This window comes from Mercenaria mercenaria, chromosome 7, assembly GCF_021730395.1.
Source record: "Mercenaria mercenaria strain notata chromosome 7, MADL_Memer_1, whole genome shotgun sequence".
In the NCBI taxonomy this organism is placed as follows: Eukaryota; Metazoa; Mollusca; class Bivalvia; order Venerida; family Veneridae; genus Mercenaria; species Mercenaria mercenaria.
In genome coordinates, this window is record NC_069367.1 from 40,294,990 (window position 1) to 40,320,241 (window position 25,252).

Here is a 25,252-nt window from a genome sequence, read left to right on the forward strand (position 1 = left end):
CACTTTAATCCTTAGCCGATTAGACAACATGGACAGAAAACTGGGTCAGCTAGACACAATACAGTCTTCGGTGAATGGATTAACGGCAAAGATGAGTGATCTTGATCAAAAGGTAACGTTAATTGAGCGAAAAGTGGTAGAATTGGAACTTAGTCGTGATTATGACGCAAAAGCAATGGATGAAATTAAAAAAAGACAACAGGAATTAGAAGTGTTAGTTCAAAACTTGAATCGAATGGAAAATGAAAAGTCAAAATGTGACACGTTACTGAGTGAGCTGAAATGTAACGAATTTAAAAACAATTTAATTTTCTTTAAAGTCCGTGAAAACAATGATGAAACAGAAGAATCAAGGAAGACTACAATTGTCAACATTCTACAGAACGACATGAAGGTGCCAAATGCAAATGATATATCTTTTAGCGGTATTGAACGTATGGGGAAACCAGCTTTGGAAAAAACACGCCCAATACTCGTTAAATTTGAAAACTTTGCCGACAGGGAAAGAGTCAGAAGGTCCTGCGGAAACCTCAAAGGAAAGGCAATTGGCGTCAGTCAGCAGTTTCCAAAGGAAATACGAGAAAAAAGGAAAGTTCTTATCCCGGAATTAAAAAAAGCAAGAAGCGAAGGCAAGAGAGCATTCCTGAAAATGGACAAATTGATCATCTTGAATGAAGAGACAAGAACAACAAATAATAGCGCATAGGGGAAACATGAGGATGTTTTAAAGGTACTGTCATGGAATATTGAAGGTTTGTCACCAGAAAAGCGATCATGTGATGAATTACCAGATTTCCTCTCGAAATATGACATTATATGTTTAACAGAATCTTGGACAACGGCAAAATCAAATATTGAGCTAAAAGGTTACAGTAACCCATTTCATTCATTTCGCAGATTCCAAAATAGAAGAGCAAGGCGCGCAAGTGGTGGAATAATAATATACATCAGGGATTCTATAAGGAAAGGCATTAACCTGGTTAAAAATGATATAGACTGCTTAATATGGCTTAAATTAGATAAGACCTTTTTTTTAATGGATGAAGACTGGTATATTGCTGTAACATACATCGCTCCGGAAAATTCCCCCACACATGATATATATAATATAGACATATTTGGTAAGCTTGAACAGGAAATTACGCATTTTTCGCAATTTGGGCGAATATTGCTCTTAGGCGACACAAATAGCAGGACCGGCCAAAAGTGCGATTTTATTGAAAACGAATCCATTTCGACATTAGATTTAAATCAGTCTTTAAATGATGTGCCTCCCCGTAGGCGATCAATGGATTTTGGTACAAATAGATTTGGGGATTTATTGATAGACATGTGTAAAGCGGTAAACATTTGTATAGTGAACGGTAGATCAAATTCGTCAGACGACAATGGCAGTTTCACGTGCATGACCCATAACGGAGAAAGCGTGATTGACCTAGTGTTAACGAACTATTCAAATTTCAAGTACATTGTAGATTTTAAAGTACATGGCTATACGGAATACTCTAATCACACCCCATTATCTTTTGGTATAAAGATCGGCCACTGTGAAAGAAATAACACACAGTACACTAAAACATTTTATAAATGGGATGAAAGGCTCAGGGACCAGTTCAAAAGTGATATATTTTGCGGATTACATACATTAGAAGGTATCGTAAGTAACGAACAGTATTCTATTGATGATAAAGTTAAGCGGTACACGGAATACATAACAAACACTGCAAACAAGTATTTCGAAAAACAGTTGACCTGTCAAAATTATTTTTTTACCGATAATAAGAGTAAAGAGAGGAAAAGGTGGTTTAATGATAATTGTAAGGAAAAGAGGAAGCTATATAGAGAAGCTTTAGAAAAATTTACCTGCGAAAGAAGCAATGAAAATTTCATACTAATGAAAAGCTTAAAAAAGGACTATAAATATTGCGTTAGAAGAACAAAATGGGAATTTAACTTAAAACGAGGAAAAGAAATGAATGAGATGCGCAGGAAAAAACCACGTGAATTTTGGAAAATGTTCAAATCGAAAAATCAGAACCCGAGTGAAGCGATTAGTACGGAAGAATTTTATACGCATTTTAAGAATCTTGCCATGCAAAATAATGACATTGACGACGATGTGGAAGAATTTCTGAAACATTTTGATGAAAATCGGCCAAACAATGAAAATATTCTACACGAAATTGACAGGCCTATTACACAAGAGGAAATCCGAAAAGCCTGCTCGGGCTTGAAACGGAATAAAAGTGCAGGCATAGATTCATGCATAAATGAATACTTTCTCGAAACAGCGGATATATTAGTCAGTTCTTTAGAAAAACTTTTTAATTCCATTCTTGATGCAGGCGAATTTCCCAAACAGTGGACACAAGGGGTAATAGTGCCAATATTAAAGAAACCGCCATGTAATGATACCAATAATTATCGCGGTATTACACTTACAAGTTGTTTTGGGAAAATATTTACTTCAATTTTGAATGAAAGAATTCAACAATGGTGCGTAGAAAGTGATAGACTCACAGATGCACAGTTCGGGTTTAGGGCAGATCATAGCACGACAGATGCTATTTTTGTCCTTCAGTCACTGATAAATATGAAAATAAACAAGAGAGACAAGATGTATGCAGCTTTTATAGACTACCAAAAGGCCTACGACAAAATCTACAGGAATGGTTTGTGGTACAAGCTTATTAAAGAAGGAATTAACGGGAAAATATTGAATGTTATGAGAGCTATGTATACCGAAGTAAAATCGTGCATTAAGCATTTTAATACGTTGTCAGACTTTTTCAGTTGTGAAATGGGCCTATTTCAAGGAGAGATAACTTCTCCCATATTATTTTCCCTTTTCATCAACGACCTTGAAATAGCGTTACAGGCTAATGTATTTTCCGGTATAAATCTAGACCAGATATCCATATATCTCATACTGTTCGCTGACGATTGTATTTTATTAAGTGACACGCCCGAGGGTCTTCAGTCCCATTTGGATTTATTGGCAGAATATTGTATAAAATGGAAATTGACTGTAAACATTGATAAGACAAAAATTATTGTATTTAGAAAAGGTGGAAGATTAGCGCAAAACGAACATTGGACGTACTCGGATATAGAAATTGATGTGGTTGAACAGTTCAACTACTTAGGATTTGTTGTTAGCAGTGGCGGATCTTTCAGGCGTGGCATTGACACTTTAACGGGAAAAGCTTTGAAAGCCATGAACTCTATCTACACATTGACCAAAGACATGGATATACCAATTAATATTCACTTAAATTTATTTGATTCATATGTTTCTTCAATATTATGTTATTCGTCAGAAATATGGGGCTTTTCAACTGCCGATAAGATTGAAAGAGTCCATAGGAAATTTATAAAACGGATATTAAATGTGAAAATGTCTACCAGTAATCTAGCGATCTATGGTGAGACAGGTAGAACACCCCTTTATATAAACTGGAAAATCAGAATATTAAAATACTGGTTTAAACTTGTTAATAATAAGACCAATTGTATTTTACAAAATGTATATAGTAATATGCTTGAGTGCTGTGAGAAGGGGGATAATAACTGGCTTTATAAAGTCAAAAATATGTTAAACCTTTCAGGATTTGGTGAAATATGGTTATTTCCGTCCTCGGTAGATGTTAAACAATTCATACCTGTGTTCAAAAGTAGACTGATAGACACTTACATTTCTGAATGGCGGATTAGTGTTAACAATAGTCCTAGCTTAATGTTATTTAAAGAGCTGAAAGAAACCTATGGAATGTCTCAATATTTGTTAACAATTGAAAATAAGAAACATCGGCACATTTTAACAAAGCTGAGAACGTCATCTCATTGGCTTAATATCGAATATGGTCGTCATAGAGGCATAGAAAGACAAAATAGAGTATGTGAACTTTGTAATAAAAGAGTAGTCGAAGACGAGTATCACTTTGTGTTGGAATGTGAAGCATTTAAAGAGTTACGTATTATTCATATACCAAGATATTATAGAGTTCGACCAAGTATGGCTAAATTGGTATACATGCTGAAAACTGATAGTAAACCATTGCTGCATAAAATTTCTGTATATTTGATGAAAGCTTTCAAGCAAAGACAAAATATATTGAATGCGACATGATTGTGTAAAGTGTTTTTAATGCAAGTGATCCTTTTAAATTTGTACTTTTTAAACATTCTCATCAGTTTGATTGTCATTCTGTGACTGTCATATTACTATTGTTGCCATTATTGTCATGATCATGCTATTATTTATATTTATATTGGTTTATGTCGATGTGCTGTATATGCATAAGACTTAATAAAATTTCTGTTCTGTTCTGTTCTTTAAAAATGATGGTCGGCGAATTGTAATAAGGAAAGAAGTTTATGAATTTTTCATCTAACATTCATCAAATTGCAAAACTAAACACCGCACTTTAACAATTCAAATGGTTCTCTTTTAATTTTTCGCAAAGGTATCGTAGGGTTGCAATTTTGTTTCGTTTATCCTTAGACGAATAATTACAGCAGTAGTTTGATGAAGATTCATGAAGCGGTTCATGAGAAGAGGTCATTAAACGTGTTTATATATTTAGCTAAATTGGTCCCTATCCTCATTTGTAACAAAATAGCTGGAGACCTTACGATATTGTTACACAAAGTCCATTACATTTTAGTGGTTAATGCGAAGAAAGGCATATCTACTTTTAGCTATAGTGGTCCCTAATAGGGCCCAAGTTCCTATATAAATAAATTTGGAAGAGGACCTTATAATGATGCTCCAGACCAAGTATGACAAAGATCCACCAAGTTGTTCATGAGACGCTGTATAAAGGCATTTCTAGTTTTAGCTCTAGCAGCCCCTAAAAGGGGTTAAATGTCCCAGCTGAACAAAGTTGGCTGCGGGCCTAATAAAGATGCTACAAATCAAGTTTGATTAGAATACATGAGAAAAAATCAATTAAAGGATTTATTTATTTATTATTTTTATTTATTTCTAAAATAGGCCAACTGATCCCGCTTTAACAAATGCATATTCGCTATTCATGAATCCTTGGACAATGACGTCACACCTATAAAAAAGTGAAGGTCAAGCAAAACATACAATTGTAATTATTTCAATATTTCTGTTTCATAAGCAAAGTTTGACCGTAATCATATCACATAGATAAACTGTATGCAGAGTACCTTCATTTCCGTGTAATGAGATTCAGTCATTATATAGCATATATATAATAAAACAGATTTCAACCGAGTTCAATATTTGCATACCATACTAAAGAAAAATATTCATATATAATAAATCAGTTAAATAATTCATAACAATTATATCAAAGCAAACAAGTACTCATTTTAATATGCAATCTGAATAAGTCACAAAAGCAAGAAACCTTTTTTATATACAGACGACAATTGTAACAAGGAAAATCTTTTAAAAAGCACTTCTCTACATAAAAGATTCTTCTCACACCCTTATTCATGTGACACGCAGACCGTATTCAGCTCTTTCTTTAATTTGATATATGTTGGTATTTGAATAGGTTTTTATCATATATATTAAACTTACTTATCATTTTGAGATATATCAATATTCTTGCTAAATATACTGAGCCAAAGTTAGCTTTAAAACTGTGAACAGCGTCGTTTAGGATAAACGCTTTATCTACAGTTCACTCAGCGTAGCACAATCAACAGAGTGAAAGAAATTGACACTCTCGTCCAATCAGGCAGAGTGTTGCATAAATCTTCCATTTTGATAAATTATCTATAATGCGTTATCAAGTAGTTTGATTTGCAAACTGAAGTCACATGGCATAGGTAACGAAAACGAATTTAGACGGCGTCGCCGAAAAAAAATTAAGGTACGTTACTAAGGTTGCTTTGATTTTTTTTATTAAGTGGGACTTTTCGGAAATTATTTTTGTGTCAAAATATGAATACAAATAAGAGGTTATGCAGAGCATCAGTAAGTTGATTTCTTACATCACTGACCATGTTTAAAGCAAAAAAGTGCAGCTTTGCAACTTTTTGTTAAAAAAGTTAAAAAACAGGAGCTGTCTGTGAGACAGCGCTCTCGACTTTTCTCAGTGCTTGACTCTAAATTAAAGCCTTGCCAGTAAAAACTGTTTAAAAATTTAATAAAAAAATTCTAAGTTAAAAAGATGCATAACTCTGTCAAAATTCAAATCAGAGTTATGGGGATTGTTTCTCCTGGTGTATAATTTGATAGCAAATAACTATTTTAGGTTTCAAGTTAATATTAATAGCTTTGATAGTAACAGAGATATTTGACTTCACCAAAAACTTTAACCAAAAATTCAAAGTTAAAAAGGGGCATAACTCTGTCATAATTCAAATCAGAGTTATGGGGATTGTTTCTCCTAGTATAGACTTTTATAGTAAATAACTATTTAAGTTTCAAGTCAAAAGCTTTGATAGTTAAAGAGATATTTAACTTTATCAAAAAAAAAAAACTTTAACCAAAAAGTTCTAAGATAAAAAGATGCATAACTCTGTCAAAATTCAAATCAGAGTTATGGGGATTGTTTCTCCTGGTGTATAATTTGATAGCAAATAACTATTTTAGGTTTCAAGTTGATATTAATAGCTTTGATAGTAACAGAGATATTTGACTTAATCAAAAACTTTAATCAAAAATTCAAAGTTAAAAAGGGGCAAAACTCTGTCATAATTCAAATCAGAGTTATTGGATTGTTTCTCCTGGTGTAGACTTTTCTGGGCAAGTTAATGGACTGTAACGATTCCTGATTGAGACATTGCTTTATTTCATATTAGCTTTGATAGTAACAGAGATATTTGACTCAATCAAAAACTTTTCTGGGCAAGTTAATGGACTGTAACGATTCCTGATTGAGACATTGCTTTATTTCATATTAGCTTTGATAATAACAGAGATATTTGACTTAATCAAAAACTTTAACAAAAAATCTAAGTTAAAAAAGGGCGTAACTCTGTCAAAATTCAAATCAAAGTTATGGGGATTGTTTCTCTTGGTGTGGACTTTGATAGTAAATAACTACTTTAAGTTTCAAGTTAATAGCTTTAATATAACAAAGATATTTGACTTGATCAAAAACTCTAACCAAAAATTCTATGTTAAAAAGGGGCATACCTCTGTCAAAATTCAAACAAAGTTATGAGAATTGTTTCTCCTGGTGTAGACTATGATAGTAAATAACTATTTTAAGTTTCAAGTCAATGGCCTTGATAGTAACAGAGATGTTTGACTTTATCAAAAACTTTAACCAACTGCGTTGCCGAAGCCGACGCTGGGGCAAGTGCAATAGCTCTACTTTTTCTTTAAAAAGTCGAGCTAAAAATCACATTTTGGGTCAAGCAAAAAAAAATGGGTACATTTTGACTTTCATAAGTGGGTAGTATACATTTTGACTTCATGTGGGTACATTTTTACTTTTTTTTACGTTTTGACCTGCACCCGGCCAAACATATAGGGTAGGTCGGATACCAGAAACAATTTTTTTATGCCTTAAATTACCTCTCATAGCAAAGTGTCACTAATTTCTATGCAACATGTTAACATCAGACTTCAAGTTACACATTTTGAAAATTCCTATAATCTATTTTAAGATCAATTGATCTTATTTGCTAAACTTCATCACAAAGTATTCCCAGTCTGAAGCTTACTGTTTTCTAAATTTCCTCAGGAAATGACAGAGTTATTTTGCAGAGTTAAACAACCAGAAATTTTTCAAGTGCTACATTTTCACAGTGTCTGTGAACATCCCATGAACATTTTGAAACATGTCCATAGTGATTTCCAGAGATGTCCATGGAAATTCTTCGCAAACACTCTGGACATGTTATATAACAGGTAACTTTTGATTGAAAATATCTACTTTCCATTGAAGTTTTGCATTTGTCTGCAGTTTTTCCATAGTTACTCTGTAATATCTACAGCCATGAAAACAATCAAAATTTAAATATTATATTGTGCAGAATAACAGATAAGTTTTCAGAGTGAGTTGGTTATTACCCCATAGTTTTAGTTTGAAAACAGAATTTGGTATTCTTAAAAACACATACCCTACAATCCCCAGATTCAAATTTGGCCTAAAGATCATTCTTAACAATTTAAGTTTCATGAAGATAGGGTCATAAATGTGGTCTCTACAGTGTTAACAAGCTTTTCCTTTGATTTGACTGTGTGACCTATTTTTGGCCCCACATGACCCAGTTTCTGAAATGACCTAGAGATCATCAAGGCAAATATTCTGACCAGGTTTCATGAAAATAGAGTCATAAATGAGGCCTCTAGAGTGTTAACGAGCTTTTCCTTTTATTTAAACGGGTGACCTAGTTTTTGACACCCGCATGACCCAGTTTTAAACTTGGCCTAGCAATCATTAAGATAAACATTCTGACCAAGTTTCATGAAGATAGGGTCATAAATGTGGACTCCAGATTGTTAAAAAGCTTTTCCTTTGATTTGACTGGATGACCTATTTTTGATCCCACATGACTCAGTTTCTAACTTGACCTAGAGATCATCAACAAAAACATTCTGACCAGGTTTTTTGAAGAAAGAGCCATAAATGAGGCCTCTAGAATGTTAAACTTTTTCCTTTGATTTGAACGGGTGACCTAGTTTTTGACTCCGTATGACCCAGTTTCTAACTTGCCCTAGCAATCCCATTCATACCCCACCCTGCTCTTATGCCTATGCAATGTAATAGATTTTGTTTTTCTTCTTCTTCAAAGTCCTTCTTTTATAGTAAACGCAAACGCTCAATATGATACATTATGGCCATGCGTTGGGGCCACTGTGGGGGTTAGAGAAAGTAAAAGACTGTCAGGTGCTTCCTGACAGTTAAGGTAAAAAGAAGGTGCAAAAATCTAACAATGGCCTTGAATTTTTTTCAGAATTGCACTTCTAAATTGTTTGATGAAAATCATGTAAACTGGTAATTCCCTATTCAGCCTGTATTTTGCAGTGAAATTATCCTTAGGTGAACAATGTGGGCCTATGTGGTCCCTATTGTTAATTCTTAAATTCATAAAGTTAAACAATACCCTGAATTTCCCATAAAACATGTTTCTTTCATACCTAGATTTTGATCATATTTCACCCCTAAATTCTATAGCCAGTAAATCTGGTAAAGCCATTGGGATCAAGCAAAAGTAAAATATAATTGTAATACATACCTTTATTTTTTCCTATTAGACTGATGCAACAATCTCAAATGTAATAAAGTCAATTTAATTAATTTACCAAAACATACTAAATCCAAAATAAATATCTATGCACAGCAAGTAGAGAAGTAACGTTTGTGTACACTGTAAGTTTGTGTACACTGTAAGTCATGAAAATTTTAACACATAACTGTTCATTTATTGATCATTCATGCAAATGGTACAAAGTATGTCCAGAGGGTACATAATAGGAGCTAGACTGAATGAATAATAACTATTATAAATATAATATGAAAGCCCTACCCCTACAAATGTGAAACCAAAATTTGTAGTCTTGTTTTGCACCAACCTATACTGTGTTGGTGCGCCGTAAAACCCAAATAAATAAATAAACTACCTCTACAAAACAAGGTTTTGAGAGTATATTGGAATCACTTTATAGTTTGTCTATTAATATGTCACAAATTACCAGTAAGAGGTCATCCATTTGGAGGGAGTTCTATAGGAATAGTGATTTTTATAGAAAAAAAGTCCAGTTTGATTTGCTTGAAGTTAGTCTTGCTTTTATATAATTGAATTTCAAAATAAAAAAAAAGTGGCATTTAAATCTATGTTGGCATATTTCTGCCAGCGAGGTAGCTATTGTGATTCTTAAAAAAGCTGTCTTGATAAAGGTTTCTGAAAAGATGATTTATCTCAATAGCTGAACGTTTCCTGGAAATATTGTTGGAAAATTTACATTAGTATCTCAATATCAGTAAGACAGTTATCTTAACACTTTGAGCAATTATCTTGATTTGTCTAACTTTCCTGAATACTATCTCAATAGCCTGAAGTTTCCTGGAAATAAAAAGCATATCTTGAAAACAGTAATTTATTGCATAATGTTTTCAGAAAAATGCACAGTTTTTCTAGAATATATTTAAGAATGTTATAATAGTTACCAAGCATCTTGTGGCAGTTTCAAGTACTAACATGAATTTTTGTGCTAAAAATTACTTAATATTTTCATGAAACAAATGAAATATCTATAAAATATTATGTTTTGCTGAAATATTTTCAGAAAAATGCTCAAGTTTCACAGGAAGTTTACAATATTATCCTCATAGCTATCTGTGAAAGAAATCAGTATGCCCCCAAACAAATCAAAGAAAAGACAAGATGCTGATCACAGGACACTGGAGCCCCAACTTCCCATCATTGAAAGGTTGACCATATTTTACTTGCTGTCAATGCAAGACTGTAAACCATTTAGGAAAACATTGCTGTTGAACAAATAAATACAAACCCATTTAATATCTATAATTGATACCAATGAACACAGTTAATAACATGTTAATAATTTCCAGTTGAGTTAATGGTTTATTCATAATAACCCTTACCGTGCTAAATTTCTATAATGAACTTGTCCATCTTTCAATTTGGACTACCATTAACTGTTAGAAGAGGTGCTTACCAAAAAAGATACTGACTGAAAGGCGAACAATACAGATCTTGATCAGCCTGCACATCTTGATCAGCCTGCACATTCATTCATTCATTCATTCATTCACTCACTCACTCACTCACTCACTCACTCACTCACTCATTCATTCATTCATTCATTCACTTAATTGAAAAAACGATGTCAGCCAGTGCAATATTAGGTAGAAGTCTGCAACATTGCCCTTGAATCCGTGACCCCTTGCTTATATACGGCTGTGCTTTACTGGCCGAACATACTTATTGTGGCTCAGATGGTGAAATTATTTTTCTGAATATTTCTGAAACATGTCTGAACATAGACTGAACCCTGTCTGAACCATTTTAGCAGTCTGAATCTTTCTGATAAAGGAGTTTATGTTGTGGACATTTCTGAGTGTTTCTGAACTTGTACTGAACTGTATCTGAAAGATTTAGAGACACATTCGGAAAGTTTCAGAAAATGATTTTTCTGAGCTTTTACTGAAATATTCCTGAAAGATTTAAAAGTAAATTAAGGATATTCCATTTGACCAATTTTTCTAAAATACTACTGAAATGCACATATCAGAAATGAGTTAAAAATATTTCTTGTTATCAATTTCTAAATTCACAATTTAAAAAAAAAGTTATACACAAAAGATACCTATGCATATTTTTTTTCATTAATTCATTACATTTACAAGAGAGAGAAAAATAGTATGTCCATGATCATTATCATTTCAACTCAACACGGCAATTTTATTTGGTAATTTAAGGCCACCGGCCCACAATACATAAACATTCTAGTAGTACGACATGCGGTGAGTAATTAATGCATGTTTGGATAAAGTGTGTATTCTCCCTTTAACATTCACATCAATAATCTATGTATTCAGTAAATGTTAAACAATCACTGCTATTCTATTAAACAGATTTTTATTTTTATTTTTCAGAAAGAAAAATTTGGTACAGCCTTTCAAAACCAAGATCTTTTTAAGACCATTCACTGTCTTTTTCTCACATGTATATAGACTTCAACAGTACAACAATTAATCAACAAAATAATATATATTCATTTTTCCTTAATGCACTTGGTGTTCGTAGCAAAACTGTGGCTGCCACATTATAAACCAGGCATTGGGAAACTGCTCTCGGAAATTGTCTTAATTAATTGGGAAAATTTGCAAAATACGAGTACAAAAATCTATCGGGCATGTTAAAAAACCAGACAGTCCATTTGCAAAAAGCTAGGTTGTTAGCCAGACAGGCCTGTATTAAATGTATTTCTCTCTGTTCATGGACCTTCTATCTGTGTCCCCCTGTTCAGATCATTCTTTGTTAGTACTGGTTAAATTTTACCCTGTGTGACTGCCCTTTTATGTAAAATGTTTACCATGAAAAGGGCGCTATAATATAGTAATAATGTACTATAAACGTAATCATATTGGCCTAGCCTTACCTAAATACTGACTGAACATACAAGTATGTATTATTATTACATTTGAATACTTCTAAAAGTTACTCCTGAATTATTCTATTCTGGTGCATTTTTATTCAATTCTGTAAAAAAATAACTCGATGTAAGTGTATTGATTATTTACAGATCAAGGTTTTAAAATAAAAGTCAAATGCAAAATGTGTTAATGAAAAGCATGTGTTAAGAAAAGTTTCAGAAATACTCAGAAGTTTTCACAAATACAGTTTTCAGATTTTCTATATGGCTGAATATTTCTGTATTGATGCCTGAGATTTTCTAAATGTGATTAAACTGATTTATGAAAATGTCTGAATCATGTCTGAATATTTCTGAATTATGTTTGAACATTTCTGAAGTGATCTGAATATTTCTGAACTAATGTCTGAACATTTCTGAATTGATGTCTGAACATTTCTGAATTGATGTCTGCACATTTCTGATTTTTTTTTTTTCTGAATTTTGCCAATTGAAGCAAGTATTCAGAAATTAGCAAAGGAGAGATTTTCAAACAAATTCAGAAATGTTCAGCAATTATTCAGATTACAGTTCCCAAATATTCAGGGTTTTTTTCCATGAGGGAAGGTATCAGTCAATTTTTTTAACTGAATAAATACTTGCAGTATGACTACAAAATGTTATATTTTTCACACACAGAAACATTTGATATGTGTTCTTTTGTGATTTGATGATTTCAGTCACATTTTATCCAATATCTTCAGACAGTTGCTAAAAGGAAACTTAGGTATCACAATTACCCAATGAATGAGTCCTGAACAAGGCCTTATTATTACATTTTCTTGAAGAAAAAATGCATGAGCTATGACCACTTGATTAAATACATGCAAACATTTTTTCAACACAGCCACCTTGCCAATGGTAGATATGGCAATGGTAGATACTGCAATAACATTGTTAGACCTTAGTAAGCTTGTAGGGAATTAATCGTCAAACCTACTTCCTTCTTATATTGTATTTACCAGTTTGGTTTAACTGTTTCTTGAAATATTGACTAACTAATTAGAGTTGAATATATACAAAAGAAAATGCAACAGAACAAGAGTTGAAGAACTGAAGTGCTTTTACTTCCTTGACCTCTTGTGGTATCAAGAATTGGTATTAACAACCACATTTAAAAGGCGTCTTTAGAATTGTGTGACATTCCTGAAATTAGGAAAGGTTTTACTACACATTGTCATTTCTAGTTAAAGATGACTCAGGCTGATCATAATTTTATTCATGAAGTTTCAATTTATCTTTATGCATTATTTATGAATAAAATATTCATGAAACAGAAAATGGGACATTAAGATAATGAACAAAACAAATAATGAACTCTTCATGAAGTACATTTGCAAGAATTTTGTTTATAAAATGTTCATAAACACTCTGCTCTTCATGAACAGTGCAGTGAACAATTTCTTGAATAAATCCTGGATATTACCACTTACTGAATACTTTATGAAGTTGCCTGTTTCAGATTTCATATTAAACTCTTCATGAATATGAACTGTGCATGATATAATGAATAATTCATGCATATACCACTTCATGAATACTTCATGAACTGTGTTTCATGAGCTTTTTATGAATAAGTCTCATTTCCTGTTGACGTTTTTCTCTTGAGATATTCATGAAGTACATTCGTGAATGGTTTGTGAGTAAATTAATGACATTTCACAGGGGTGTTTCTGTGTACTTTTCTACATAATTGTTTGGAACAACTAATTTTGAATTTGTATACACATGTTATGTCTACGTCGCTTGCAAAGCACGAGAGCTGGTTTGAATTTAACCTGCTAGTCAGGTTAGTACTTGGTAACCAACCTGCGTTTGTGCGCTTTTCAGGTTGATAGCTCAGTACTAACCAAATCAAAACTTGGAGTCATGGCTTCGGTAAATATATATCCTGATAATATATATCCTAGGAATAGATATTTATACATGTACTGACAATACGAAAACAAAGTTCTTTTCTTTTGGCAAGGGGACATGTGCCTTGATTAGGGGATGGGGGATCATTAATACTATAGTCTGAGAGTATATATTCATGTATTGCATTGACGGTATAAAAAATGATGTGCTTTTTGCAAAAAGAAAAAAAAAGAACCTGAGATGTAATTATTAGGGGGAGGATCCTACTGTAGAGGCTGAGCATGTAATCCGGTAATTGTAGTGAGATATATAAGCAATATGGAAGAAATACTGATTTTTATTTGTATTTTACAAAAAAATAAATTAGAATTAAGAGGGCCTTGCATTTATTTGGAGGAAAGGGGAGCATTTATATGGGGACATCTGTTAATGAAATGTATTTGGAGTGTTTAACTCACCTGAGCACAAAGTGCTCAAGGTGAGCCACTGTGACTGTCATTGTCCCGCGTCATATGGTGTGTGTCATCCGGCGTCCGTCAATGTTTGCCTTGTTAACACTCTAAAGACCACAGTTGTGACCCAGTCAATCTGTGTGAAACTTAATCAGAATGTTTGTCTTGATGATCTCTAGGTCAACTTTGAAACTGGGTCATATGGGGTCAAAAACTAGGTCAGTAGGCCAGATCAAAAGGAAATCTTGTTAACCCTCTAGAGTCTACAGTTTAAATTTGAAACTCATGAGAATTGATCAGAATGTTTGCCTTGATGATCTCTAGTTCCAGTTTGAATCTGGGTCATCTGGGTTCAAAAACTAGGTCACCCAGTCAAATCAAAGGAAAATCTTGTTAACACTCTAGAGGCCACATTTATAATCCTATCTTCTATAAACTTAATCAGAATGTTTGTCTTGATAAACTCTAGGTCAGCTTCGAAACTGGGTCATGTGGGGTCAAAAACTAGGTCTGTAGGTCAGATCAAAGGAAAATCTTGTTAACACTAGAGGCTGAATGCCCAATCACTCATGTGAGCCATCCAGGATTATCCTGACCCGCTTTTTAATTTACTGTTTGGCAAGCACAATGTTGGACATGCAACGCACATTCACTTTTCTCACCAAAACATAAATAGCACTTCAATGCAAAGATTCGGTATCAAGGTCCAATGTAAAGCCTAACAAATGTTGATAAATAAACAGACAAACACCAATTCATTATGACTGTTAAAACAATGAAAGAATGCAAAATTCAACTTGAATATCCCACAATTCATATGATATACAACCATGATTGATTGAAATTTTCAACAGGTACTACATGTAATTGAACTACTAAAGGTATGATATCCAGCTGTGCTGTCCTGCCCTTTACGAAATGGTTATAAAGCTGCGAACATGCCGCGAACATGCCGCGAACATACCTATCCACAGGAAGTATTCGCGGGATGTTCGCTGCTACCGCGATCATGCCGCGATTGGTTTGATACTAGTTCGCAGGATATTCACAGGAAGACCAATGATCACGGCATGTTCGCGAGAAGAACTTAGACGATTATAATCTTTTGGTAAACTGTTACTGAAGAGCTTTTATAAGAGCAGGTAATTGTAGATCAATTAATTTGTAACATTATCTGTAAGGTCACAGTATGAGTCTGATAAGTTAATTACAACCAGATATTCTGGACATGTTTAGAAGGAACTCTGTGGGCATTACAGACAGTTTTCATAAGTAATTCTTAAAGGCTGATAGGAATATAATATATATACTTTTTTGTGGTAAGTCAGAAAATTTATCTTTTAATATCTATACTCCTATATCTCAATAAACATAAGGAATTTTGAAATTGAAATAGATATGCTTAAATTTTTGCAGAGCTGTATCAGATTATCTAAAAAGAAATATAAAACTACCTTATTTTGACAATTTCTAAGCTTCATAAGTCTGATAATTAAGATGTAAAACAATAACAGATTTGTAGTGATAATGATATAACTTATAAGCAGTGTGAAGAAAAAACATTGGGATGAAATGAATACATGCACTCAGACACTGTTCTTGAAATGACAAGTAACAGTTAAAATTCAAACATATTTTATCATTAAAACTTTGTTTAAAATGCTCCAAATATGATATGAAAAAGTTCAGACATTGACAATTTGAATTTGTTACAACCTTGGTGTTCAAGTTTATCCAATAAAGTTGGTCACGTGTACTGAAGCAGCCAACCAGAAACGCGCAAATCTATGAATTGAGTAATAGTTGTAATTATATGTATATATCTGCTAGATATTAAAAAAATAAGTTTTAAAAGTTCTTAATTCTTTCTATAATTGAATACTAAATAATCTGAAAGGTGATATTGTTTTATCAGTACTAAGTCAATTGTCTTACATTATATGAACGAACACTGTCTCTGTACTAAAATGCGATGTGAAAACACAACCACAAAATGGCAAGATACCTGTCAGGCATGATACTTGTCAATACAACATAAACCAGTATCAACATTTAATTACTGATAAAACTTATCAAAAATGTTATTTCATTCAAGATTCCTCATATTTAAGATTGTCTCAGTGTCACATGTTTCAACAAATGTTTACTTCACTTCAGTTTTCCATAGAAAGTGTCGGCTGCGCAGAAAGATGAGCATAAAAAACTATAGGAAATCCCTTTAAATCTAGGCAATATCAGAAGATAAAGGTATGCAAGTACAAATGGTTAAAGAATAAATGTTATTAATTTTAACTAGCGGTGTATTTTAAAATGTTAAATTTATCAATTGCTAATGTCATATCAGAGATGCTTTATTATATTCATAAATTGTACAGAATATTATAGTACATACGATTTTTTTTATTCTAATTGTTAAAATATGTTTTAGAAGGTTTTATATGAATTTGCAAGTTAAATGGTATGTTTTTAATTTGAGTATATATATCGTCTCTTATTTACAATTGTTTTATGGTGTATGCAAATGTTTCTAAATGAATGAGACATAAATAAACTTTAAAATCTAAAAATCTGTTACCCAGAAAACATGCTATAGACTATTACGAATTAAAATAGAGAGACGTATCCACAGGGTGTTACAACACGACATATCACTAATGTACACACCTGACAGACGCGCCATGACAGACATGTCCACACCTTAAACTACCCGGAAGTAACCTTTACCCTTATAAAAACGTGACGCAGTCTGTGGTCTTCACTATTTCTCAAGTAGTCGAAAGTCATCAGGTATGTAAAGTTATTTTAACTTACAGTATTAAAATTAAATTTCACTAAATTAATGTAAAAGTGACAGGGTACTTTTACTGTGAACAAGTTTTATCAAAGACGGATGGCAACTTGAAAGAAAAGTAAAATATAATTCACTTAAACATCTAAAGTGTATGAAACTTTACTTATGTTTTTCAATTAATTAATGAAATGTAAGGGTAAAGTATATCTCATAATTTCACAGTGCAAAAATATCAAATATGTTTTAAACGATTACTCGGTAAAGATGTTACACTGGTCACATTTTATGCTCACGTTTTTCCTCTCTTATTATTCTTTTTTGTCTTTTGACCGTTTTAAGCGCTTTAAAACGTATTAATCAGACTTTGTAATATGTAATACTACTTAGATTTTTTCATAGTAGAGATGCTGAAAAATTATGCGTCATATAAATGACACATTTCTTAATGACATCAATGAATATTTGAAATCATCAGTTAATGGGTTTGATTTCAGCATCATGAAGATCTCAGCTCTCGCCTTCGTTGCTCTGTTTGGTGTCCTCGGTGTCGCTCTCGGTATGGGATATGGTGGATACCAGTACGTTCCCGTCTACCCCGGTGCTGGCCGTGGTGCTGGGTACAATGACAGCACTTTCTGTAAGTTACATGTTTAACAATTTGAGCCGTGCCATGGGAAAACCAACATAGTGGGTGTGCGACCAGCATGGATCCAGACCAGCCTGCGCATCCGCGCAGTCTGGTCAGACTCCATGCTGTTCGCTTTTAAAGCCTATTGGAATTGGAGAAACTGTTAGCGAACAGCATGGATCCTGACCAGACTGCGCGGATGCGCAGGCTGGTCTGGATCCATGCTGGTCGCACACCCACTATGTTGGTTTTCTCATGGCACGGCTCATTTATTCTTTTGTTTCTTTATATTCTTATTAATAGCCGCCGACGGTAACCCATATAGACGACTCTAAAAACTCACTAACTCACTCACCAATCAGCTAACAACGCAGCTTAAGGTAGTTCTGCACGTTCGGACAGATTTTTTTTCTACAATGTAGAATAATGTAGAATTTGATTAAACTCTGATTTTTCAAAACTTCAAAATATACTTGTAATTCAGCAAATAAAAAGATAGGGCATGTGCTTGATTTTTTGCTAGACTTATTTGAAATATTTGGACCACTTTTTAAGTGGTGAAATAAAATGTACAGGTCCGTGGGCTTATTTCTTATATATTTGACCATGATTAAAGGAAAGCGCACATTTCACGCTAATTTTAAGACATTTGTTTTTGAATTATTGAAAGCGAACTGCCCTACAGATCGTTCGACAACAAAAAAAAATTTTTTTAGATATCTGAAAATAAATGCTATATTTCTTAAGAAGGCTTTAAAACTTAATTACTGACAAATTATATGTTACGGAAACACATGAGAATTTGCAGTTTATACTACGATGAAAATCGAAACGCGTTTGTAACGCTCTACTCCAGGTAAACGGTCTCGATTATAAATATCTATATTTTGAAGACATAATTCACTAATTTCGCTTACGACGACGGGAAAATGTATTTATTGCCGCGGCAGTACGGGGTTCGATTCCCGGCGCTGTCATCTTTATTATTGCTTGATTTGGATTTTTTTAGATATTTTAAGAAATAAAATCTCTATATTCTAACATTCATAATATGACCAAACTTCAGTTGGAAAAACTTTAGAAAAATAGCTTTAGAAAGATAGTGACAGCGCTATTGTATAAATTAACTCGCAGGTGGCCATAAATTCATAAAATGATTTTCATTTCCGTACGCCGAATCCAGGATTTGCTCTACGTTTTCCTGATAAATGGCAATCATTTCCGTTTTATAAATCGTGCAGAACTACCTTAAAAGCGAATGCCTCTCCACAACGCAGTTAATGGCAGACAGTTTTCCAGACGACGTTCCAATGGTAACTTGGATCTGTAATGACACCCGTTAATTTGCTTGTGATCCCGTCTCCTTGTAATGCAATTCGGCATACTTCGGACTTTAAGTAGTCAAACGCTTAAATAACATTCTTTTTTAAACCGGAAAATGCCGAAATCGCTAACGGAGGATACGGAATTTACTGATTGTCATGACAGGTCCACTACCTTAACTAGTTTTACAATAGAGGTTTTGTAGAAAGCTTTATAATACTATGAAGAGGAAGAGGGTAAAATTTTATGCATTATCGTATTCATTAAAGGTTCAACAATTCGGTATTTCTTTTCTAGTAATTAATATTTTCTGGGAGCCATTATTTAAGTTTGTTCTGTGAACGAGAGCGTTTTGTGCATGACCCTGAATATAAACTTTTCTACAAGTGATTTTTCTATTCATTAATAAAAACATAAATTCTTGCATAAAAACTACTTTTTTCATTGGATCCGCCCATATATAAACGGGAGAAAAATCGTGTGCAAACAAGGCAGTTCACGTGCTGTTAATACATGATTTTTATTTTTGAAATGCTTTGCCAGGGAGGTATGTATGTATTTCTGCGCAGACTGATATTTGGCATCTGCATCTTGTTTCTTCCATAATAACCTCTTCTTGTATCATTATAGATACAATGTAATCCATAGTATGTTTAGCTGTATCAGTTTCCAACCCCAAACGTACTGCCCCCATCAATGTACGCACTAGCTTCTCTTAGAGTTTACTCCCTTTACAAAGCGTCTGTTCAGTTATTGTAAATAACTGTGAATAAATAAGTTTCGCGTGTAACTTGTGCTATTGCCCGTTTTTAGGTATTATATTAATGATTTTTGTTAGTATCAGTCGGTTTGTTTTTACCTGATTGTTCGCAGAATTCATATAATAAACCTCGAAAGCTAGTCACTAGCTTCGTACTCATCCGTACTCTGTTTGTTCGTACTCAAAATAATTCGAATGTAAAGTTGTTATTCTTAAAATAATTGTGTTCCTGTTTATTTTTTTTTAGTTATATGCAAAATTATGTGTAATGTAACGTTTGTAATAACTAAAAATAAAAATAAGATGCTCAAAAACCTTCAAATCACGCTTTTAGTAGTGTTGTTGTTATGTCTGCCCCGGTTATGGATATTTAAAACATGTTTACCGTTTCCAGGAACAACAAGAATGGTAAGTAAAAAATGTACCGGAATCGTCAAGTCATCACATATGAAAACAATGCATTTAGTCGTCGTGTAATGTTTTTTTATGCAAGAATAGAGACAATACACGTTTGTTTTGTGTATTAACGCCTGCAGAAGCCCTTGGGATATGTTTGTGACCTCGACCTTCGGTCTCGGTCACAAACAATCCCGCGGGCTTCTGCAGACGTTAATACACAAAAAAGCGTGTATTATCCCTACATTAATAATAATTAATAATCACTGACAATTCATCCGTAATGTTCATAAATAGATCTTTTTTTTTTTGTAGCGCATATACATCTCTTTGATGTGATTAGGAATGAAATAAAGATTCTATGATTGTCAAAATACACTTATAACTTTGGTAGCGGGTAAACCCGTCCCCGAAAATGTCATATAGTGCTGCTCAAATGTGATTGACTACCTTCAAAGGTGAAAAAAACTATTTTTTTTTGTACTACATGTAGGTACCTAAAATTCAGCTGCATAAAGTGTTGAATGTATTTATAATTTTGATTATGTTTAAACAGTATACTATCAGCGATAAGTATAGTCTGGCTCAACAGCTTATTTATCTTTTTATTTATTTATTTCCAGTGATGTTGATCGGCTTCTTGTTCCTGATCTTGATCCTATTCAACAGCAACTTGTTCAACACAACCAGCACAACCTCTTCTACAACCGGTGTCACCGTAATTTCTGGTTAAACAGTAAGTTTATCGATTCTGTTCTATATATTTTAAATATGTAGGAGGTGGGGTGAGGGATGCGGCAATGACGCGGGTTTCTTAAATTTTTAGCAGCGGAAATAGCTCAAGTTGTTTTATATATGCGCTGTAAGGTTAAGTTCCATTTACAAGAGAGCACCTAGTTATACAATCGGACAGGCACACTACACACACAGACGTGCTTAATTTGAAGATGTCGTTTATTAAAACATATTTGGACTGATATAATATTGTAATACATGTATTAATTTTTCAACTGACAAGGCCTAAAGAAATTTAACTACCAAAAGTGCTGTCTTCTACCAAAGAACAGTCAATAAATTAAAAGATAGTCGTTAAGATGTTTTAAAAATTTAATCGAAATATTATCTCCTCTTTTTCAGATTTACACGGTTCCGGAAAGTGCTATCAGATTTCTTTCAGTATTCATGTTGCAACTCGATGGTGTCTAAAACGGGAAGCCAGTCTAGCCGGTCCTGTTCTTCACACGAATGTACATTTCACATCATCGTTTCCATCGTCATTCGCAGCCATACTTGAAGATTCTGTTTATTTATTTACAAATAAACTGACTAACAAAATTAGTTGATTCGTTATTTTCAATTCATTTAATAGCTGAAATTGATATATGGACAAAGTTTCAGAAAAGTTTGTCCGTCAGATGTCTTTCCGAACAACAAAAGACCTAGTCACTTCTGATGTGTTAAACTAGTTTATACAAAAGAAAACATATGATTATATTCGAAAATGCTGCATTCCCGAAACCTTGATATGTGTTTGCTCCAAAAATAAATGTTTCGTATACCTTTCAGCTCGAAAGAAAAATATTAAAACACAAGAAATGCTGTTTGACGGCTGTACATTTCAAATGATATTCTTATTATGAAATTATGTCTTCCTTTGTTTGCGATAAAGTAATTAATCTTGTAAGAATTCGTCGGTACAAATATTCATCTCATTATTCTTTTAAAAGATCTATTCGAAGATCCTTTTGAAGCAAATAATGTTACGAAGGTACAAAGGTAAATATTACAAAGCTAAATAATAGCAACTTTGCTTTGAGTGAGGCATTTCATGAGAGGTACTGATTGAAAATGCAACACCCCTAACGCCCCACTAGCACCGGGATAAGCGGAATTCTGTAACATAGATATTGAATGGACAAAGTCGTGTTTATTTTCTTCCGCTCCATAAAAAAATTCTCCATTTTAACAGTTTTAAAGCAATATTTAAACCTTTGCATGAGAGCTTGTAGAGACTATGAACTGACTGAGATGTATCGTTATCATTATTCTTTTCTGGATACGTGCCAGTGAAAAGATATGGTCGGGAAAACTTGAAAAGCGGTACCCCAACCATTTGATATTTGTCAATTCAACAACCCGCACGATCTTTCCTCTAAAAGAGAAAACTATAATTCAGGGAGCATCCAAACCATGGGTCGATGAAAATTTGCAACATCTAAAACAGTAAGAAAGTATAAGCGTACATAGAGGAGTTACGGTAAAACAGATCAGTTTGTATAAAGCAGTAAGATCAAAGGAGAAACACACTCAGTGGAAAGATAGAGAACGCTTATAGTGAATCCAAGCCTCTGTATGGATTAGTATCTGAACTAACTGGTACCAAATCTGAAAACCCACTGCCTCAAGGAGAGTCTAATAGTTCATTTGACAAAAAATTTGCAGACTAGTTCATGGCAAAATCTAAAAAAAGCCAAAAACACGTCAATCCCTAAGAGAAAACGAAAACTTTGAACCTCAAGTAAAGGATGTACATTTAGACAAGTCTAGTGAACTGATTCAAAACGAAGTGAAAAAACTCAGCAATGAATTGAATACTACGTCTCTAGAGCTAGATATTTTGCCAACACGTATTCTGAAATCACGTGTAGATCAACTTCTCCCTAGTATCACTAAACTGGTGAATCTCTCATTACAACAAGGTGTTTTTTCCTGCGAAATACAAACAAGCAGTTGTAATGACCTTTGCTCAAAAATCAGGTCTCTGCTAGATTTTCTAAAAACACAGTATGGTGTACGCGAAACAGCCCTTCAATGGGTAGATTCCTCCTTAAAGCTTCGTACTTGTAAGTGAAAATTCATCAGACCGCTATCTTGAATGCAGTGTGCCCCAAGGCAACTTCCGTGACTGTATCTCACCTATGCTAGAACTCTTTCTTTTATGTCATTCCCAAATCAATATCAGTCTACGGTTTTGCTGATGATCATATTGCAAATAAAAGCTTTCGTCCCATGTCTACTTCTGTAGAATCACAAGCGGTCGGGAACTCGAGCGGTGCACAGTTATAATTAATGATTAATATTAATGACTGGATGAATAGAAAAATGAACACTTCAAAAACTGAATTTATTATGTTTAGTAGCATACCTCAATTGATTAAGTGTTTAACAAATTCGACTAACATTACTGGTGATAATAGCAAACGTGAAAGCACAATTAGATGTCTTGGTGCATTTCTTGACGAAACCTCGAACTTCAAAGATCAAGTAAATCGCAAATGCTGCAGGGCCATGTTAAATTACATACGAATTAAGAACATCCGAAAATATTTAACAAACGTAGCCACTAAAATTTTAGTTTTGTCTCCAGTTATTATACATCTGGATTTCTGCAATGTCATACTGTATGGTATAGCTAACGGTGAGTTGCGTCAGATGCAACGTATTCAAAACACATGTGCAAAACTTGTCCTTAACAGGAGGAAATTAGACAGCTCCAAACAAGCATTGTATGACTTACTAGATCACTGGTTGCCGGTGAAAGCAAGGATGGAGTTTAAAATACTTTCTTTCATGTATAGCTGTCACATTGGCAGAGCACCTATGTATTTAACAGAATTGCTAACAAAATATGTACCTAGAAGACAAGTGTTTTTTTTTTTTAGATCGTCAGAAAATCCTGAATGTCGTTATGTTGTTTCATACAACAAGTGTAGAGCATTTAATGATAGAAGTTTCTGTACCATTGGTCCAAAACTGTGGAATAATCTGCCGTTAGAATTAAGCAAAGGTCAATCACTTGATACATTCAAAAAGATCTTAAGACTGTATTTTAGAGATAATTGTATCATATGCGATAACAGCAGGTGTTAGTTTTTAAATTTTTGTGAAATTTAGCATATCATCATGTATATTTTTTAAGGTTTGTTAAATTAAATGTAAAACGCCACTAAATATGCCATTGTATAGAAATAGGTGTTTAATCAAATTAATCAATTTCAGTTTCAGTTTCAGAAAAAATAATCGGTCATGTAATTCCTGCCAATATACACATATCCACATGTTGATAATGTATACCAAATTATAACAAGAGTGCCAGAATGTCACAATATACGCCCGTCACAGCAAATTTCTTTACTCTAGCTGCTGTATTGCAAATGAATTTTAATTTTGTGGTTGTTTAGTAATCATTGCAAGTCTTCTGTTTTCCTAAGTCCACAAAAAATCTCTTTACCAGGTAGAGAGATCTCAAAATACACCTAAAATTTGAAAGTAACATCTATGTTGTACCACAGAAAAGTGGTCTTGTTTTTTCCCTATGGTCAAATATAAAAAAGTTACACTATAAAAGTTATTTATAGTAACAACTAAGGGAAGTTAATCTTAAAAAACAAAAACAAAATTCCAAAAAGAAAATTGTAAGTCCACACAAAAATCTTAACCAGGTACAGATTGGTCAAAATACACCTCAAAATTGGATGTATCATGCATGTTGTACTACAGAAAAGTGGTTTCGATTTTTCCCTACAACTAGTAATGAAGAAGTCACAATATAAGCTATTTATAGTAACAACAAAGGGAAGTAATTCTAAAGAAAGAAACTGTGCCTGACACTTCCTCTCATGATGGTGTATAATTGTGCCAAGTTACATCAAAATCCCTCCATGCATGAAGAAGAAATGCTTCGGACAAAGTCATTCTTGTATCTGACCTTTGGCCTCTAAGTATGACCTTGACCTTACACCTAGAGACCTGGTTTTTGCGCATGACACTTCGTCTCGTGGTGGTAAACATTTGTGCCAAGTTATATCAAAATCCCTCTATGCATGAAGAAAGAATGCTCCGGACAAAGTTTTCATTTTTGTATCCTTTGACCTAGGGACCTAATTCTTGTGCATGCCACTCCGCCTAATGGTGGTGAACATTTGTGACAAGTTATATCAAAATCCCT

At 33.5% G+C, this 25,252-nt stretch overlaps 1 protein-coding gene and 1 long non-coding RNA gene across 2 annotated transcripts; both read left to right on the forward strand.

Moving 5' to 3' along the window:
- Nucleotides 1–1,288: 1,288 nt before the first annotated feature.
- On the forward strand, nt 1,289–4,129 carry LOC128558242 (uncharacterized). Its single transcript, XM_053547127.1, has one exon. It carries the CDS (start codon nt 1,289–1,291, stop codon nt 4,127–4,129), a length of 2,841 nt encoding a protein of 946 aa, XP_053403102.1.
- Nucleotides 4,130–17,693: 13,564 nt separating this feature from the next.
- LOC128558802 (uncharacterized) lies at nt 17,694–21,593 on the forward strand. Its single transcript, XR_008371929.1, has 3 exons — nt 17,694–17,834; nt 20,928–21,040; nt 21,442–21,593. It is a non-coding gene; the product is annotated as an uncharacterized LOC128558802 (long non-coding RNA).
- Nucleotides 21,594–25,252: the final 3,659 nt, after the last annotated feature.